Raw genomic sequence first — 20826 nt, 5'->3', positions numbered from 1 at the left:
CTCTTTCTTTCTCTTCTGAAACCTGATACTTTCATACAGATATATGTAAATATGATGTCTTCTATTTATATATATTTATACAAAATACATACTCCAAAAGTAACGCTCGATAGAGATTGCATGGAAATTTCTCGGAATGCTCCATTTAGAGAGTCCGACCGAAACCACTTTTTTTACCTCCAGCCAAAACCGAAAACAAATATTCGGTTTTTATTCAATTTCGACCGAAACCGAAATTAGATAAATCTTACAAACACCATATTTTCGGAGAGTCATTGGAAAATGTTAAAATATGTAAAATTTTTATACTTTTTGAAAAATAAGATTTATTAATATCTTATTATTTCTTATATATAAATGATAAGGAATTTTCTATAAATTATAAGGAATTTCAGGCACTAGACATGTGGCGACTTGGTGAATAAAAAAGGAAAAAGGAAGAGATAGCGCCGGCGTAGTTTACAGCAATCGGCACCGATCTCAATCGATGGTAACATATAGTTTTTCGAATGTCGCCGGCGCTCGAGCGTTGCAATTTGTACAGTTTCGGCTTAGTTACCAAAATTTTCTCTTAATTTCGTCCGAAAACCGAAATCAAACCGAAACTCTGATTTTTTACTGAACTGAACTGACCGAAACCGAAATTTCGGTCGGCTCTATTTATTCCAAAAATCATCACATGTTTCGTAACATGTCGTGTAGTTATTAGAGAGATGTGTTTTGTCAGAAACACAAGGACGAGCCTGATCAATATTGACGTGAGTCAATGAAAATAAAAAGAGAAGAAAAGGAGTATTAAATGTAGTATGAGATTGAAAACTTAATATTTATGCTTTGGTTTAAGTAAAGGGAAGATCTTGCGGAGTCTACATGACGTCATTATTCGTAAATAAAGCGTCAGAGAGAAAACAGAACCATTTGTACGATATCGTTCGGAGAAATCTAGGACAAACGCGTCTATATATTATCATCATTATTATTATTATTACTATTATTATTATTATTAATGCATAGGACAAGAGGGAGCGGCACACTTGCAATACAGTTCAATTGCACACATCACTCATATCAGCCTGTTCCTAATAATTTTTCATTGCTTCACCAATGAGATTATATTATTTTAAATTAGCCAATTAGTGATGTGGACAATTGATATACACCCAGGACAAGATCATTATCTCATGAATTACAGCAGCACTTTTGCGTAAATGATATACATTATTGATGTTCGACATACGCTGGTACTAGAGTTTCACCCGGCCATGAATCATTTTGACAAACAGTCAGAAGGTAGGAAAAACTGACAATATTTGTGGATTTTTCCTCGCAAAGATTACAGATATCTTTGATCTTCGAGTGTGAGGATATGCAACATATTCTCACTGTTCTCCTAAAAACGACTCAGAAGAAAATACATTCAAATGTCTCGCTGCGACTTTATAATAAGCTTTGGATATGTTAAAATATAGAGAAAAATAAGAGAGATGTACTTATAAGTGCTTAATTGCACATTAAGGGGACCCTAAAATCCCCTGTTTTATCGATTACACAGGTCAACAAGGTTTTGTTGTTGGGAAGCTGTGGGTCATTTCCGACGTAATTTTCTACGTAGAATCCGAATCTGAAATCAGAATTGGCCTATCACGTCAGGATTTTGAGATATTTGAGGATATATACTCGAAAAATGCGTTTTTTTGCTATTTTCGAAGTTATGATCATTAGAGTTTTCCACGTATAGTGAAGAAAGAAAAACCGATATTTGTCAATAAACAAACAACTTATTATTTTTTTTATACACACCTGCAAAATATCCTTTTTTATGCATTCAGGTGCTTCGTTTATCGAGCGAATTTCGAGCATCCTAAAACTTTCAGCGAGAAAGTTGTTCATTCGGATATGAACAAATGTTCTGGAAAGTTTCATTTTCATTGCATTAATAAGTTTAAAACTAATGATTTGTTTAAAGTTGGTAGACGCCTTGCACTCAGAGCCGCAGCGCACAAGACGCGCTGTCCGTTATTCAAGGTCCTAATATATAAACAGTCACAATTGTGACTGTTTGCTGTCTTAACAATGGCCCCGCGTAAGTGTTTAAATGATCCTAACAGTTTTTGTTATATTTGTGGTCGTTTCACGTTTGTTAAGAACAGGAACGAAAAAGACGGGAAAAACGGTTACGCAAGTGGGTTAAAATGCCCGTAACTTGGCGAAAAAAAATCGTAGGTAGTCGATCAATATCTCATTTTGAAGGGTAAGAATATTACTAAATGATGCAAATAGCACAAAAGACCCAAAAAATTGGTTGCGTCCTGTACATAACCTCTAAAGTAGCATAAAAACGCATTTTTCGAGTATATATCCCCTAATATCTCAAAATCCTGACGTGATGGGCCAATTCTGGTTTCAGATTCGGATTCTACGCAGAAAATTACTTCGGAAATGACCCACAGCTTCCCGACAACATCCAAGACCCCCTTTTTTGTAGACCTGTGTTATTTTTCTAATATTTTTTTCTTTTTCCACAAAAAAAGTATAAACAGTAATGGTCTAAACAGATCGATTTTACGTCAAAAATGAAAAAAAATTGGAAATTTTGTTATCGACTCGTAAATATAAGTATTTTCTTTATATGCAAGTTTTATACTTTATACATATAAAATAATCTTGATTTAGACTAAGGATTGCATGAACAAAATTAGACTTCGATACCTAATAAAAAAGATTAGTTAGAAAATTTGTACATACACATATGCGTGCGATACTGATGTAGCAATGTGTCAACGATACGTAAATCGTGTGTGTGTAAGTCTTATTGAATTGATAGAACAAACGATTTTAGGATCCTCTAAAGAAGTGAAACTCTCTCTTGAAAAAAGTCGATTTGTTTCTTTTTTTTCTGAATGAATACCATCTAAAGTATCAGATATAAACAAAATGTTTTTATATAAAAGTTGAAAAAAGGCTTCAAAAATATTTTATAACAAAACTTTTTTAATGTTTTATTTTCTATAAATAAAAAATTTTATTTTGTATGAATATTTATTTACATAAACATTTTTATTATTATTAACATATTTTATTCAATATTTCATTGAAAATTTTGATTTAAAAATTATTTTTATAATTATTATAAGTTATTATTTAATTAAAACATTTTTATATCTTTTATGGTTTAGATTTTAGATATTTAAAAAGAAGAAAAATGATTTTTTTCAAGAGAGAGTTTCATTTTCTTAATATACGGGCAAGTTATAAAAAAATATATGTCTCTTACTTTTATCTATATTTTAACATATCCAAAGCTTATTACAATCGGAAGGAGACGTTTGCTTGTGCTTCCTTGTCAGACATATTTGAAAAATTCGAAATATATTGGAGTACTCTTACACCTCTTCTTGGATATATTACCTTTATATTATGCAATCATTACTTTTAACATATTATAAGGGAAAACTTCAAGATTTTCTATTAGCACTTACACTGACTACTACAAAGAATACGAGCCTGGGGATTTTAACTACGTGAACTTTTTGTTAAGATGGAAACTGAAATCCCGTCAATATCGGCAGAAATAATATAATTAAAAAAATGATTAAAGGCAACGGGGTGATTGAACCGTGTCTGTACAATATTACGAAATCAACACGATTAAACACGATTAAATGTGATCAAACGCAATCTTGATCATCTATATAACAAATAGATTTCGTTAGGAATCACTGGATAGAGAATTATCCAATGCCCAAAATAAACTTATCAAATATTAAAAATAGATAACAAGAGCCAAGAATCATTGAATAGAGTGGATAGTACACAATTAGCGAAGAAAAAGGCTTATTTTGTATACATTAATCGATACATACAGAATCATTGTATATAGCTAATTAAACAAAGATAAAAAGAGGAAATAAATCATTCCATTCGGAGGATATAGATATTTCACTCCGGAATACATGGAACGATACAGGGGCATGTAAAGCGTTTTTTCACCGACATTGTGTGGCTAGCATTTAATTAAAGGGAAAGAACACTGTTGGCGCTACGCTTACTCGTACATCGAAAATGAATTAGAGATGCATATTTAGAAGTGGTTCTCTTCTAAACTTATGTCATACTTGCACTAAAGTTCCAAAAAATTCATGTCATACTACTGTTCTTTGTCTACGAACGACAAGACCAACAACAAGAATATGCTCGCAATTTTTGGATTCGTGCGAGATACAAATACTTTCTCCTTTACATCGATATGCCAAGAAGAATTAATATGACACGTCGAATCTTCAAGCTCTCACGTGTCCGACAATCTCTCATGTTCATCTGTGATTATCCTGACTGATCTGATCGGCACGTATTTGATCCATCGATTTGCTTTGATTGCTCACATCTGATAAAGACTCGCTGTCGCTGTTCGGATTTACGCGAACTGGTGATGGACTATCCACCGGCCGAAAAGAGAAACTAGGTGAATCCGCGCTCGATAACGATTCGGGTGTGCCCACGGAACTAATAGTTCCAGGGAGTGGGCTGGACAGAGCATCCAATCTGCGAAGATATTATTGAATTAAAGAAATTATATTATAGGGATACACACATAGGTCTATTTTTTTATTCCTGCAGTGAAATAAATACATGTTTGTTTCACTTTAACTTATTGCACCGTGTTTAGTTCGAAGAATGTAGAAATAAAAAACAGATCTGTGTGTGTGTGTGTGTGTGTGTGTGTGTGTGTGTGTGTGTGTGTGTGTGTGTGTGTGTGTGTGTGTGGTCGTTTCTTTTATTAAAAAAATTATTACTTTGATAATTTGTTCATATTTAAGTGTAATATACACAGAGAATTATTACGTAAAAATATACGCAACCTGGATACAACTGATGTTAATAAACCAGAAGTGCGCTTTGCAGGTGGTTGTAAACTGTGATCCATTCCAGTCTCGTCTAATTCGAATTTTCTTTTGACTGGTCCTAAACAGCTTGGCCTTATCGCGATAGGACTCAAACTGCGCCTGTATTTCATGAAATATTAGCAGAAAATAATAAACATAAAAAAATAATATAAACTGCATTAACTACTTTTTTTTCTTTTTAAGTATGACCATACATAAATTTTCTGCAACAACTTCAGACGAGATAAATTTATGTTCTAAACAAGATTTACCTCGTGGCAAATGCCTTTCTAGTAGGACTAGGAGACAAATTGTTCTTCCAGATGTGAATGCCAGGAGAGTAACACTGTCTTTGATTAAATCCAGATCTTGTGGGGGAAGGTGAAGAACATAACGGAGAGCCGGTGATAGACAGATTTAAACTTAGAGGATCCAATGGCCTCTTTGGTCGTTCTACTTTGTTAAGCTGCGTGAGAGACTCTGAATCCTTGAATGATAATCCTTCCGCCTCTAAGGTGAGATCCTCCCATGATTGCGATATCTGCATGGCACTATGAATTTCCTTCTCGTGTGCTGCCTCCCGGCCAGCGACATCCACGCATTCTTCCTGTCTTAACTGACTCACGCGTGGTGTCAATCTAGGAACATTACCAGGGCTCTAAAAGTAAAAAAAGTAGATCAAATTAAACAAATGAAAAATGAGCCAACACTGGTTGTTCTTGTGTAATAAATTATATTTAAATAATGAAATTACAAGACGTTTCGACCCCTAAATTTAGGTTCTCTTCGGTATAGAAATATAACAAACAGTACAAAATTAGAGTATGAGGCGCTTTTTCACTGACAGGTTATTGTTAAGCTATTGTCCATATATAAAAAGTCAAATGTATTGTACAACGTCTTTAATATTTAAACGGTGAGTTGAATATTAAGCTAAAATATTAGAAACAGAGCAAATTATTATAGTCAAAATATAAGATTAAATCTCGACTTATACACATTCATAAAGCAATAACAAGACAATAATGCGCACAATTAAATCAAGATGTATACTGTATGATATGCTGTAAGCTTATGAGAGATCTTCGGACACTGATTATGTTTGAAACTTTTTTCTAAGATCAAAAATAAAAAAGTTATTTGGGATGGGACATTAAAATGGGATTCTGTATACAGAATAATAGATAAAATATAGAAACAATCAAGAATTTGTGTAAAATGGCAAAACAATAATGCGCATAATTAAATCAAGATGTGTACTGTATGACATACTGTAAGCCTGTGAGAGATCGTCGGACAATGACTACGTTTATATATACATAATAATAGATAAAACAGAGACAATCAATAATTTGTAAATAAGTTATAATCCACAACGGATTCAAGTCGTTTTGCAAATTTAATTCCTTCTTTTGTATTTGAATAAAAATCATTTCTGAAATTAATCTTTTATTAAGAGATTTTTCTTCATCTAAAATTTGTTGAATCCATTGTATCATGACTTATTTACAAATTTTTGATTGTTTCTATATTTTATCTATTATTATGTATACTGAGTGTCTCAAAAACGTCGAGACACCTGAATATCTCGGAAAATATAAGTTTTACAGAAAAGTGTTTCAGACAAAAGTTGTAGGATTCAAAAAGATCTATTTACTGATCTTATCAGTTTGACCTTGGATGGCTTCACCAAGGTCAGGTCAAGGTCACATCGATTTTTTTAAATGAAACACCCTACTTTTGATTCCAGAATCTAATAGCTAGTGTCGATAGCTTTCCAAAACGCTATAAGAAAATATTTTTTCATTAAGTACTTTTTGAGTTATGATATTTGAAAGTTACAGTACCGCCAGTATTAGCATTACTCAAGGTGTACCACGCGGAGGTTGCCCAGGCGGATTTACACGTCTTTTGTGCTCAGAGAAAGATTGGAGAATAATGCAACCAATGAAGGCAAGATTGGACGATGCCTTTATTGGCTGAATCATCGTCCGATCTTGCCTTAGTTGGTTGGATCATCATCCGATCTTGCCTTCCTTGGTTGGATCATCGTCCGATCTTGCCTTCATTGGCTGCATTATTCTCCAATCTTTCTCTGAGCACAAAAGACGTGTAAATCCGCCTGGGCAACCTCCGCGTGGTACACCTTGAGTAATGCTAATACTGGCGGTACTGTAACTTTCAAATATCATAACTCAAAAAGTACTTAATGAAAAAATATTTTCTTATAGCGTTTTGGAAAGCTATCGACACTAGCTATTAGATTCTGGAATCAAAAGTAGGGTGTTTCATTTAAAAAAATCGATGTGACCTTGACCTGACCTTGGTGAAGCCATCCAAGGTCAAACTGATAAGATCAGTAAATAGATCTTTTTGAATCCTACAACTTTTGTCTGAAACACTTTTCTGTAAAACTTATATTTTCCGAGATATTCAGGTGTCTCGACGTTTTTGAGACACTCAGTATACATAATAATAGATAAAATATAGAAACAATCAAAAATTTGTAAATAAGTCATGATACAATGGATTCAACAAATTTTAGATGAAGAAAAATCTCTTAATAAAAGATTAATTTCAGAAATGATTTTTATTCAAATACAAGAGAGGGGATTAAATTTGCAAAACGACACAGACTTGTTAAATTCGTTGTAGATTATGACTTATTTACAAATTCTTGATTGTTTCTGTTTTATCTATTATTATGTATATACAAACATAGTCATTGTCCGATGATCTCTCACAGGCTTACAGTATGTCATACAGTACACATCTTGATTTAATTATGCGCATTATTGTTTTGCCATTGCTTTATTAATATGTAAGTCAAGATTTAAACTTATACTTTGACTACAATAATTTAATGTTTCTAATATTTTAGTTCATTATTCGACTGATCGTTTAAGTATTTTGCCAACTATTAAAGACGTTGTACATCTAATGATTTTTGATATATAGACAATAGCTTAACAATGCCTATCAATGAAAGAGCACCTTATACTCCCCAATGTTTATTATATTTCTGTAACGAAGAGGATCCAAATTAGGGATCGAAACGTCTTGTAATTTTTCGTTATTTAAATATAATTTATTACACAAAAATAATCAGTGTCAGCTCACTGGCCGACACTGGCTTTTCATTTTTTTAATTTGATTTATTTCATTGGAATCTTTGTATCTTATATAGTTTTTAATAAAAAAAAAACGTAGGATAGAGATAAAACACAGTGGGAGCTTTTCAACAAGCGACACTATGTAACATAGTGATCATTTTATCTTTGTTCAACATTGGCAAACAACAAGGAAGTAATGATTCACTGTGTTACATTATGTCATCTGTGTCTCTTGTTGGAAAACTCCCAGTATCAGTCAAATAAGCTGATCAAAGAATTATAATGTTACAAAATAAAAATACAAAATAACGTACAAAAATACATTCTTTCTAACCTATTGTAAATTTAATTTTTTGTTTATTTATAAAATAGAAAATAAATGTTTTACATTTTGAATTTTGCTACTAGAGTAACAGAGAAACTTAAATAATATTTAATCAATACTGAGCTGAGTAATAAATAATACAAAGTAAGAGAGTAAATAGGTAACATGATCTTACACTGGTACTAAAACGTCGTAGACGAGTTGAATTTGCAAATATATTATAGGTTGACACAGCGTCCCTGTAAGTGATAAAATAAGAAATGTTTAAAGACAATTAAGCACAGTTGCAAATATTATTAGAAAACATTTTCAATAAACTTATTATCAATATAAGTTCTTTCAGTAACTTTAAAAGAATTCAGAATGCAAATCTTCATTAATTTACAACAAGTACTACATGAACCATTTGCAGTGTAAGATAAAAATTAATTAAAGTTAACAATAATAAGTTAAACTAGACTATTATGTGACGAACACAAATAAGTAAAGAAGCGCCAACTAAAGATCGAGGTTGGAGATCTTGGTATTTAATAATACTTCTACATATGTAAATTTAAAAAAAATACATCTTTAATTACATAAACTATGAGCCGATTACTGTTAGACTGACGTAATCATAAACTGAAGCTAAAATGATACCACAAATTAAATTTGTTAATTTAATAATAATGCTAATAAGCATCTTAAGACACTGCAAAGAACTTATTGCAAAAAATATTACCTCAATCAGGTTTCGAACCTCCTGACTATGAGTATTTTCCAGTAAGGATACAGTGGCTGCGTTCCACTTAACGCTCGCAACGCTTGCGAGCATTATTTATCCTTGTTTAATATTTGATAAACAAGGATGAAATGATTCTACGAGCGTTGTGACGTTAAGTGGAACACAGCCAGTGTAACACAGTAAATCATTACATCCTTATTGTTTGCCAACGTTGAACAAGGATGAAATAATTCACTGTGTTATACACTGTCCTTGTTGGAAAACGCCCTATCTGAGGCGGACACTTTTCCCAATTCAACCAGTGAAATATTTATCGTAATAATCAGTATATATTGATGGAGAATGTCTTGAGAAGTGAACAATAAGTGAAACTTTAAAGTCACTTATAATTAGTTACGGCTAACAGAACTGTATCTTTCATAACATATTCATGTTATTACTTTAAAACAATTACAAATTAAAATAATACGAATGATTTTGGGTTCTACACAGAATATAAATCATGACATTATATTATAATAATCCCAATAAGATACGATACTCGATATATTCGTGTGTATAGGTAAAATTATTAACTAAGTAAGGCAGATAGAGAGGTAGAAGTTTCGATCCTTTTTGGGGATCCTTTTCAACACATAACTTTCAATTTCAATACATAACTATTATCTATATATGTATAGTGTAAATAATAGTGGATATAAAATATTGTTTCGACGGTTCCTGAATAATCATCACAGCCATATTGAATAGTGACGTCAGAAGCGAGAAATGATACGTTAATTTGTATTACGTGTCATTTATAAATAAAGACAATTTGAACAAAATGAAATAATGAGATCGCTTTAAAATAATTGTAAAAATAGACGAAAGCTATCCTTATTCCCTCCTCCCCCCCGACAATCAGTAAATAATCGTAAAAAGTGATAAAAGACATGTGAAGTGCTTTTATTCAATACGCATGCATAGTGATTTATACATAAAAGATATTCTAGAGTGATCTAAAGAGAAATAATACTTTATGTACTCGTATAATCTTAGATGAGCAAAGTAAATTTGGAAAAATCACGGGTAATCTCAGAAAATATGACGAAATTTTAAATACTCTAAGGTAATCTTGGATAATATGAGAAAATATTTGATAATTTGGAATAATATAAGATAGTATTTGATAATCTGCAAAATAATTTGAAGTAGTATTAGATAATCTTAAGTAATCCGAGATAATTTAAGATAATCCGTATCAAGGGTAATTTTTGTATACTATAACCGCTTGTGACCAACCCCGCCCCCCCTGAATGTCACAGATTACAGAAATAATATTAAAATTGCAAAATTCATTGTAATAAGTCCAATATGGCCGCTATGAACAATAAAAGAATTAGAAATATGAATAAATCTACTATTATGAATCAATTTACACAAGATCTTCATGTGAATACATATTTTTAAGATCGTTAATTGTTAATTATTTGCAATTAAGAAACTCAAAATGACGAATGAAAGCGGATGCCAAAATTAAAGGATTTTTGAGGTCGCTGGTTATAAACCTGAAGTCAAAGTTGCAAAATTCAAAATAGTATTCAACATGGCGAATGTATGTATATTAAAATATATTTTTTTCTTTTTGTGAATAATTATGTATTACAATTTTTAATATCACAAATTATTTGCGTGAATATCCTAGGTAATTGCACTATTTTGAATTTTGCAACATTGACTTCAAATTTATATAACTAGCGACCTCAAAAATCCTTTAATAATTTTCATCAAAAATTAAATATTTTCCAATTTTGGCATCCGCCGTAATCCTTCATTCGCCACTTTGAATTACTTAATTATTGCAAATAATTAACAATTAACGACCTTAAAAATATGTATTCACATGAAGATCTTGTTTGTAAATTGATAATGGTAAATTTATTCATATCTGTAAACTGTAACCTAGCGTGTAACGAATTAAAAATGTTCTGAATGAATCTCATTCATGGTATCGGAGGGAGCCGCCAAAACAATGTCGTCTACATAACGATAATAGAATAAGGGTTGTATAGGTAATATTTCGATGGCTAATATTTCTAAGTTCTGTAATACAATTTCAGCAATATCTGGATATTGTGACCCCATGGGGGTGCTGAAAATTTGTTTGTAAAAGTTTTGATTATAGGTAAAAAACGTAGAATCCAAAACAAAGTTTACAGCGATGAGAAATTCACTTAACGGTATAGCAGTATTTTGAGAGATATGTGGTCCCATTTCTTCTCAATGCTCTTAGCCATCAAATCTACACTGAAAAAAAATTTGCAGATTTTAAATAAATATTTACTTCAATAGTACTAACGAAATATTTATTTATAGTAAATGAATATTTATTCAAAATAAAACAGTTATGTTTAAATCGAATAAATATATGTTTACATTTAGTAAATATTTATTTAAAATCTGAAAATTTTTTTTCTGTGTATGAGAATATTGGTAAACTTTTATATATTATCTTTTTATATATTAGTTGAACCGTTTATAATTTAAATATGTATATTTTTGTTGTAACATTGAAGATGACCCGATCGGGCTCGAAACGACGTTTGTTATTTTTAATTTGTTTTAGTTCTTAATTATTATATTATATCTTTTATTTACATATTTACATGTTGTCTTTTGGTTCATAGCCCTTCTAACACTTCTATTTTTAATTTTAGAATCGTTGACTAACAACCTCTAAATCTTAATCTCTAATCTATTTTTTGATAAAAATTTAGGGGTTCTTTTGAAATGGAAGCTTTTGAGCTGAGAGGCCGATTAAAAAAAATATTTTCTTTTTTCCTTGTCAGTCTAATACATAGTGTTTCAAAAAAACTATTCAGCATTTATATGATAGTACATCATACTGAATAACAAAATTTTAGTAAACATAAATCGAAAACTCAATCGTTTCTGAGATATAAACATTTTCATATGTTAGCATCATGAATGACTCTGGCTACTACGTGATGTTTACTTCAGTGGGTAATTGTTGGGTTTAGCCTCCATATCTCCGAGGTTGATAAAATTGAGCTCATTCGACGTGTTTTTGGACGAAATGAACGAATCTAGCAAAAAAAGTGTCGCTCTGGAACGAGGTAAATTAGTCGTTGACGAATATTCAGATTAGAAAACCTATCAATATCGATGACATAGAGAGATATGAGAACATGTAAGTGAGGCTAGAATAAATATTTTCTGCTTCAAAAAACAAAAAAAATTACACAAATTCTCTGTTTTAAAAACACATATTATCTTCTATATAATTTTTATTTTTATAGCAGAAAATTTGTTTTGATTAGGTATTCATCTGCTTTAAAAACATAAATTTTCTGCTTTAAAACACAAATTCTCCGCTTTAAAAACAAATTCTCTATTGTAAAAACAAAAATTACATAGAAAATAATTTGTGTTTTTAAAGCAGAGAATTTGTGTAATCCTCTGTGCTATCGATGTAACAGATTTCCTAATCTGAATATCTGCCAACTTTAACGATTATTACTACGATTCATGTTTTCTCACTTCAATAATAATAATCCCGTAACTCCGAAACCGTTCGAAATCGGATATATGTTTATTAGATTATATATTTTCAACTTGTTTTCATACGCTGAAGTCGCTGTAGCAGTTTTGGCTCTGTATGCAGAAATACCCTGTATAATAGAAATATTAAGTGCTTTTCAGCAATGTACACAGACTACATTGTGTAATCATACTGTATGATTCCATGCTTTTCAACTATATGACATAAGTCGTTACAAATACACACAGCTTAAATGCTGTGTTTATGTTGTTACTTTACATCGTATTACGAATACCAAATTTGTAAATTTCATTTACACCATTTATTTTTCTAGTATTATTCCGATAAAAGGTTTTAAGTTTATATTCGAAGAAAATATATTTTAAAAAAGGATTGATCATTCAACACCTGTATTCAGCCAGGCAACACCTGTATTGTTCCATGCAACACCTGTATTGCTCCATGCAACATTGTTAATTTTCAAGATCGCTAATAGTTGGAGCAAGTAATATTTCAATTATCCACTCCTAGGAACTGCAAGTAACTCGGTAATAAAAATCATTGCTAACAGCGTTTTCGGCTCGACCGAATTTGTATAAACTTGGGTTGAATTAATGATTTACTATTAGATTGACGTTAATGCTCTACCAATAGGAGAACACGAAATGTCATTAATTCAATCCAAATTGATGCACTCCGGTCGGAGTGACATGCCGAACATACTATAAGATTACAATTATAGCAGACTTTATCGCTGGGTCTTGATATATACTACGATTGATTTTTACGTTATCGCTGGATCTGGAGTAACTCAGATTGCAAGCGGATCACATTCCGCGATACACGTTCATGGATAAAGGGGAAGGAGGGGAGTAATCATTGACGTACCTCGACGACGATGTCGACGGTGTAGTAACGGACATGGTCGCGCTGATCTCGTTAATCATCGGCGCGCTGCTGGATCGCTTCAGACTAACGATCGGACAATCAACGTCCATGATTGTCGGGGTGACACGCGGCAGTCCCAGGTGTCTCAAAACGTAATCGTGCAACGTCCGCGCGGAGATGGCACATAGGAGAACCTGTGGTGTCTGAGATTATCCGAGAATGTTGTCTCCGTCGCTGCTACCGTCGAGCCTTGACGTTTCCAAATCTGTCACGCGCGTTTCTGCGAAATTCGCACAAATCTTACGATTCCGGGTGCATACGTTGTCTTCGCCGGCTGCCGTGACCGACGCGAAGAACATCGAGATGTCCACCCCACCGACGAAGAAGCCACGGGTTCAGGTGACTAATGAACCTTTCTCGAGATAACTAACGCGCCCACATTCTCTGGAGACGAGTGAACACTTAGGACGACGGGCACGGCGACGGAACGAAAGAAAAAACTGGAAGTTCCTGGAATCAGGCCGCGCACAAAGCTAAGTTACTCGAACGAAACAGTCGAGTGATCTTCGTAGTTCGTAATCTCAATGCTGTTAATGCGGCTATGCGACTAGTATACGGTACTGCCGCTACCGTCGATATCACAGGCTGGACGCTATCATGCTTGCAGTTATCGTGCTTGTGCAGTGCGTGTGCGACTGCGACGCGTGACGATTGACGATGCGCCGTTATCGACCACTTTTCTTTAGCTCCTGTGCACACTAGGGTCCCTCTAATCAGAGTCAGGAGTGTCGGAACCCCTAAAGGTGTAATTTCACGCAGCGTCAAAACGCTGGCGGCTCTCCCCACTCTGACCCCCTATGAGCCGCTATCGTTTTGCCGCTTGAAGTTTGGCTCGGCCGAACTTTAAGCGGCAAAACAACGGCGGCTCTTATGCGGAGTCTTCAATAGAAGTCGTAGCGGTCGTAAGGGCTTAAGTCGTAGAAAATTGACCAATCACAGTTGATTATTCTTCTCATATTCGACCGTGATTGATCAATTTTCTACGATTTAAGACCCTACGACTGCTACGACTTCTATTGTAGACCCCGCATTATGCCCGTGTCACACTACGCATTGGAAAATGAGGATTGCGAATTGAAGAAGTGGGTGGCTACTTTTCGCTGTAAGGCCGGAATCAGACTACGCATTGAAGATTGAGATTAAAGATTGAAAAATTCAAATTTGACCAATCGAAACGAAAGGAGCTAAAATTTCTTTGTCCTTATTGGTCAAATTTCAATCTTCAATCTTCAACCTCAATCTTCAATGCGTAGTCTGATTCCGTCCTTAAGACCATCACACGTACAAAAATTTTAGTCGTAATCATAAGGCCGTAAGCAAATCGGTAAGCCAATCACAGTCGAGTGTTTAAAAAAATTCGAGATCTCAATTTTGATTGTGATTGGTCAATTTGTTTGCGACCTTACGATTCCCATTAAAATTTTTGTACGTGTGATGGCCTTTAGAGCTGTGGTAGAAGCATATTGGAACAAACCTTAGGACTCTAGTCAACTCCGAGTATCTTTTATCCTTGTTCTTCAATGTTGAACAAGGATAAAAGATACTCGGAGTTGATAGAGTCGAGTTTTGGAACGCACCTTAGAGTGAGTAGGAGCTATGGTAGGAGCATGTTGGAGCTTGCGACGCGAACAAACCTCCTGTGTCGCTTGCTGAAAAGCACCAAGCAGGGTAAGTTTTTTAATTCAACAATTGATTAATCGCAAATGTAATTTTGTTCCGTAAAAGATGTATTTGCGCGCAATGCGATTGATTAATTGATGAATTAAAAAACTCGTCCGTAGTGTAAGGGCACGTTCACACCTTGACGGAAAAGCAGTGGCCAATCACAACTCGCGCTGGTAGTAAGTAGTACAAAAAGCCGAAATTGTCGACTACCATCGCGAATTCTGATTGGCTGCGGCTTTTCCGTCAAGGTGTGAACACGCCCTAATGTCCTATCTGGAAAACAGCCAATAGCAGTAGTACCCTGGAACAGCCAATCAAATTTGGGTCCAAACTCATTCTCCTACTGCGCATTCGCGGAAACGTTTCGCCCCTGTATTTTTACACCATGTTCCGCTCTATCCAATCCTCTTTGCTCTCAGATTTCTCTTTGCAGTTTGCGGCGCAGCTGGCAGCATAACCTAGCATAACCAATATTTTGCTTGTGTATACTTTGCTCTACCTTTACCCGAGTAATGTTTCTGAATGTCGCCGTTGATTTGGTTTTAAAGTGTTTCAATATCTTGTATGAAATTTTGTATTAAAAATGATGTTTGTTCTACGGCAGTTATATCTGTTCTATACGAAGCAAAGAATATGTACACCAATAAGCCATTTGATTAAGCTGTCTAATCACAAAATTCATACATCTAAAGGTTGGTCATATCATGCTGTTAAAAAATTATTAATTGCTGTTGCTACTTAGAAGTCAAATCTGTTGGAAAGTTTCAGATTCGGATTTTGCGTTGCAATATCTCCGTTCGTAGGGCACGTAGAGAAAAAATAAAATACGTACTATACAACCCGAGTGTATGCTATCGATTAAGCGTACATAGAACGTGATCGGTTCTGCTCTTATTGAGATATGATAATTTCGGTTCTCCGCAATTCGCCGGCTCGCGTAAAATAGCCACGGCAGTGTCGCTGCGCTTGGCTTAGCGCCGAGACACTACCGTGTCTCCAGATTTGTTATAAATCTGCTATCACTGATATTTTTCTTGTCTTAGATAACATATTATACATATAAACTTATGTATTGAATGAATAAAACTTTAAAAATACTTTTTTGCAGTTATGTTTCATGGTGAATACGAAATGCAGGATCCTAAAACTGAGGCTGATATGTAGGTAAAATAAATGTATTCTTGCTTCATGTAAGATTTATAAAATAGATAATTTTCTTAGAACTTTGCAATTTGCATGAAACGTATCTTTATTTCTAACACGAAATAAAAGAAATATAATTTTCAATAAACATAATAAATAGACGTTTTAATAAACGTAATAAATATAATTTTTAATATTATTTGTATGCATTATGCAAAATTTTACATTAGAAGTTAAATGAATTTATTTGAAATTTTTGATAAGTATTATATTTACATTAACGGACATAGCTCCGATCAGCTTGATCTTAGCATGTTCTTGTTAAAGTTATGATCTTCATCAAGCTTTAAGAGAATTTAGCCTCTCAAATTTCGTTCGTTATTAAAAAGTGCACTTAACAATTAAAAATTAACAATTAACAATTTCACAGATCTAGTGCTTCTGAGATACGAAATGAAGTTTCATAATTATTATAAATCGATATAGCATTACACAAACAAGGAAAGTTGGAAATCCATGTGGAACCTTATAATGATATTATTTTACACTGTAAATAGGTGGCAGTTTGTTTTGCATGAAAAATTGGAAACTTATATGAAGCCGTACAATGGACTTTGTATGTATATAAATAATAGATTTCGTTTTTCATTAAAAATACTGATTATATTATGAAACAAGGTCTATTTATTGTATTAATATGATTCCATATGGATTTGAAACTTTCCATGTGGAGCGGAATTTAATTTTTCTTTTGAAAATAAAAAAGATAGTAAGTATGTATATATAAACAAAAAAAAGAGGTATCATCAACAAAGAGATATAATAAATTGAATTTAATCAAAAATAAAAACGTAATACTTTATAAATAATGTCGTATTTATAAATGCTAGTTAATGTCCAAATTATGGTTTTAAATGTTCACATTATTTTTATTTGTTAATAACTTTTTAATAAACAATAAGTGACAACTAAAATCTTGGGAATATCATTCAAGATCATGATTTTGTTGAACATATGTCAAAGTCAAGCTATGTCACTCAGGAGGTCACTCAGGATCATGATCTTAACAACACATGTCAAGGTCGTTGGGGCGTGCTTGTCTAATCTGAATTTTTACCAATTAAAGCCTACTTATAGTGAATTTACAGTTTCATTTATAGATAGTTTAATTTGGATCGCGTATAAAAGTCAATCGACAAAAACAAATGATAAATATAATAATTTTTCGTTTAATTTTAGTTATGAGAACTATACTCATCCCTCGATTTACGCGGCACTTAATTTACACAGATTTCTTTTTACACGATAAATAATCTTTCGATACACGAATGTTATATGCGGTTTCAATTTACGCGATCTCATTTTACGCGGTTCTTTTTTTACAGTTTTTTTTTTCTATAATGAGCCACAAAACTGGAAAATGCAATTTTGGACATTGATCCAAATATCCAACAAGTTTTAAAATTTTAAAAACGTTTTAAAAAATGTTGCAGTGAATATAAAAAAATTTATGATGAGATTTAGTAAAAAATAAGCTTGGTAAAATATCATCTGAATATATAAATATAAATAATGAAACCGAAGTAATATTTCCAAATAGGAAGAATTTGAGCGATGAAGATAGTAATTTTGTGCCAGTTAGAAAAAGAAGGTTGTTGGTTTTAAATTATAGTGCAGACACCGACAACGAATAAAATTTATTATGATTTTTATAAATTTTTATCATACTGGTGAGTTTCTTTTTACGCGATTTTTTCCGCGTAAAAAAACCACATGGAACGACTAATCTGCGTAAATTGAGGGACGGGTGTATATTAATGTTGAATTAGATGAATCTTTATTATCGATTCTATTAGTATCAATATTATTATATTACATTGTAGGCATTAAAAGTTAAGTTAATGATTCTATAACGATCAGTAAAAATTACTTTATTGTGATTGTCTTTCCAGAGTTAACGTCACTTTTATTGACAAAACAGGCAAGAAAATTAAAGTAAAAGGAAAAGTAGGAGATAATGTACTCTATTTGGCTCATAAACATGAAATTGATATTGAAGGTGCATGCGAAGCCAGTTTGGCATGTACAACTTGTCATGTATATGTACATCATGATTATATGGATAAACTTTCAACTCCTGATGAAAGAGAAGAAGATCTTTTGGATTTAGCGCCTTTTTTGAAGGAAAATTCTAGGCTAGGTATATCAATTTTTATTACTTTTCTTTAAATCTAAAACTAATTGCAAGATGAAGGAGCATTCCAAAGGTAAATTTCTGTATTATAGGAAAAATCTAGTTATGCGAGTAGTTTGTGCATTGTAAGGTTTCTGTTTGAAGTATGTTCGTAACATTTTACAATCAGAATTGCCTTCAATGCAATCATTAGACTTTTTTCTACACTAGACTGCACTATAGAACTCTCTTTCTCGCTTTCGATAAATATCAAACATATACTTATCTCACTGTAAGTTCCAAAAGTGTATACTAGTTCAGCCATAGAAAGTAGACCTATATCTATCATTAGCTGACCAAAGGAAGGGTTGCAATAAGGGCCATTTTTGCCGCCCTCCCCCTGAATTCAAATGAAACTAAGAGCAATGTATCTTCATATAGACTTCATAATTTCTTAAAAGGATATGCTTCTAAACCTAAATCATTTATGAAGTATTACACTTTGAATTTGAAAGATTTATAGGGGATTTGGCATTTTTCGATGATTGAGGTTTTTTTTGACAATTTTCCTGGAATGGCCATTTCACCAAACTTTCTCAAAAACTTCTTAAGGGTATCACTAGAATATATCAATAGATGAAAGCGATGCAATTAAAAAAACGACTCTTTTTTTGATAGTTTGTAATATTACTCGATATAATTATAAGAAGTAAAACAACTTTAACATGTATAATTCTACAAATATGAATAAATAAATATGAATAACTCTGGTTTATGTTTTTCTAGGTTGTCAAATAATTTTGAAGAAGGAATTAGATGGCATAGAGCTAGAATTACCTAAGGCAACTAGAAATTTTTATGTAGATGGACATACCCCTACTTCGCATTAAAAAAATTTCTTTTTGAAATTGAATTAAATGTGTAAATATTTGTAAGTATATTATAAACGTATTTTATAATAAATAATTTTGTTTAAAATTAACGTGTACGATCTTTCATTTGAGCATCGTTAGATTCAATAAAAATAACGAATGCCATGTAATTTTCTTCTGTATAAAACAACCAGATATATTTATTTACTTTTTCCTTATACATTTATATTATGATACTTCTTATTGAGAATAGTTCCTTTTACTACTTTTATTTTATAATGCTTTGTTGGTAATCGCGTCACTTTATGTCAGCACCATTTTATTTTTCTAGTGATTAGTACATGTTCATCAAGTTGGTAGACCTTTTTTTGTATCCGTCTTCGTTACGAAAGATTTTGTTCCAACAATCACAGAAATACGCAGTTCTACATATTTATCAAACCTAAATTAGATCATGTTTATTATTGATTCGCCCAGCATATTTCCCAAGCATATTTGAAGCTACTTTAGGTTATGAGCTCAGTCCACGGTCCGTTCTTGGCGAATGCGAAAGACGTGCGAGCAAGCAAGATTAAATCCTCACACTAAAAATTTATTTTAACGTACAAACGAAAATAAGATATGTACAACTTTCAATGGCCTTGGTTTTGATAAATGTTATCCAGTTCATGGTTCAAAACAACATTTAAAATGGTTTGACTGTCGGTCGGACACTTTGGATAATGCTAAATGCCAGAGGTACTATAACTTTCGAGCATCATAACTAAAAAAGTACTTGATAAAAAAACATTTTATTATAGTGTTTTGGAAAGCTCTCGAGGTAAGCTACAAGAATATCCAATGAAAAATAAGGATTTCCATTTAAAAAATTGAAGACGACCTTCACGTGACCTTCAAGCAACTATTCAAGATCAAATTAATGACCCCACCTTACGTCCCCCTCAAAGCCATACAACTTTGGTCTGAAATATTCGCTATCTTGCTTAACTGAGATATTCACATGTATTGATTAAAATGGCCTACCCTGTATATTTCTTTCTCGTGTGATTTTGATAAAACTAGAGACCCTGCAGAGAAGAGAAATTGTAACAGTCTCTAACTAGAGTGTCGCGACTCTGATTAGAGGGTTTCTAAAGGTACCTTTCATGCTGACGCTCGACGCTTATTTTCGGCGTCATATAAATCACGTGATAGAAATTGATGAATATCAAGCGTTAATTTTGATCACATGACTTATTTTGATGCTGAAAATGAGTATCGAGCATCAGCATGAAAAGGTACCTTAATACGTACTAGAGACCCTCTAATCAGAATCTGGGCTGCGGTCCACTTGACGCTACAAACGCTTCGAAGCGTTTGAGCGACCAATCAGAACAAAGAATTTTACGAATTGACTAATCAAAGAATGCTTCGAAGCGTTTGTAGCGTCAAGTGGACCG

At 32.8% G+C, this 20826-nt stretch overlaps 2 protein-coding genes across 2 annotated transcripts; one reads left to right on the top strand and one right to left on the bottom strand.

Annotated features, from left to right (window-relative positions):
- Window positions 1–3247: 3247 nt before the first annotated feature.
- On the bottom strand, window positions 3248–13584 carry LOC108730355 (protein FAM122A). Its single transcript, XM_018460001.1, has 5 exons — window positions 13475–13584; window positions 8497–8560; window positions 5156–5541; window positions 4860–5003; window positions 3248–4542 (listed from the first exon to the last, which is right to left on the bottom strand). Exons 1-5 carry the CDS (start codon window positions 13582–13584, stop codon window positions 4314–4316), a joined length of 933 nt encoding a protein of 310 aa, XP_018315503.1. The 3' UTR covers window positions 3248–4313.
- A 1799-nt stretch (window positions 13585–15383) lies between these two features.
- Window positions 15384–19405, top strand: Fdx1 (Adrenodoxin-like protein 1, mitochondrial Ferredoxin 1). The gene is made up of 4 exons (XM_018460002.1): window positions 15384–15891; window positions 16308–16359; window positions 18295–18542; window positions 19302–19405. Exons 1-4 carry the CDS (start codon window positions 15783–15785, stop codon window positions 19403–19405), a joined length of 513 nt encoding a protein of 170 aa, XP_018315504.1. The 5' UTR covers window positions 15384–15782.
- Window positions 19406–20826: the final 1421 nt, after the last annotated feature.

Source organism: Mycetomoellerius zeteki, unplaced genomic scaffold, assembly GCF_001594055.1.
Source record: "Mycetomoellerius zeteki isolate Tzet28-1 unplaced genomic scaffold, Tzet1.0 scaffold9, whole genome shotgun sequence".
Lineage (NCBI taxonomy): Eukaryota > Metazoa > Arthropoda > Insecta > Hymenoptera > Formicidae > Mycetomoellerius > Mycetomoellerius zeteki.
This window is presented reverse-complemented; position numbering and strand designations above follow the sequence as displayed.

Excerpts from the sequence above, each read along its gene's own strand:
- LOC108730355 (XM_018460001.1), bottom strand. The coding sequence starts at position 13,584 with ATGGACGTTGATTGTCCGATCGTTAGTCTGAAGCGATCCAGCAGCGCG. Across the intron at positions 8,561-13,474 it reads CCGTCGACATCGTCGTCGAG|GGACGCTGTGTCAACCTATA; the intron begins GTACGTCAATGA and ends TATCACTTACAG. Across the intron at positions 5,542-8,496 it reads TACGACGTTTTAGTACCAGT|AGCCCTGGTAATGTTCCTAG; the intron begins GTAAGATCATGT and ends TTTTACTTTTAG.
- Fdx1 (XM_018460002.1), top strand. The coding sequence starts at position 15,783 with ATGATGTTTGTTCTACGGCAGTTATATCTGTTCTATACGAAGCAAAGA. Across the intron at positions 15,892-16,307 it reads CAAAATTCATACATCTAAAG|TTATGTTTCATGGTGAATAC; the intron begins GTTGGTCATATC and ends ACTTTTTTGCAG. Across the intron at positions 18,543-19,301 it reads GAAGGAAAATTCTAGGCTAG|GTTGTCAAATAATTTTGAAG; the intron begins GTATATCAATTT and ends ATGTTTTTCTAG.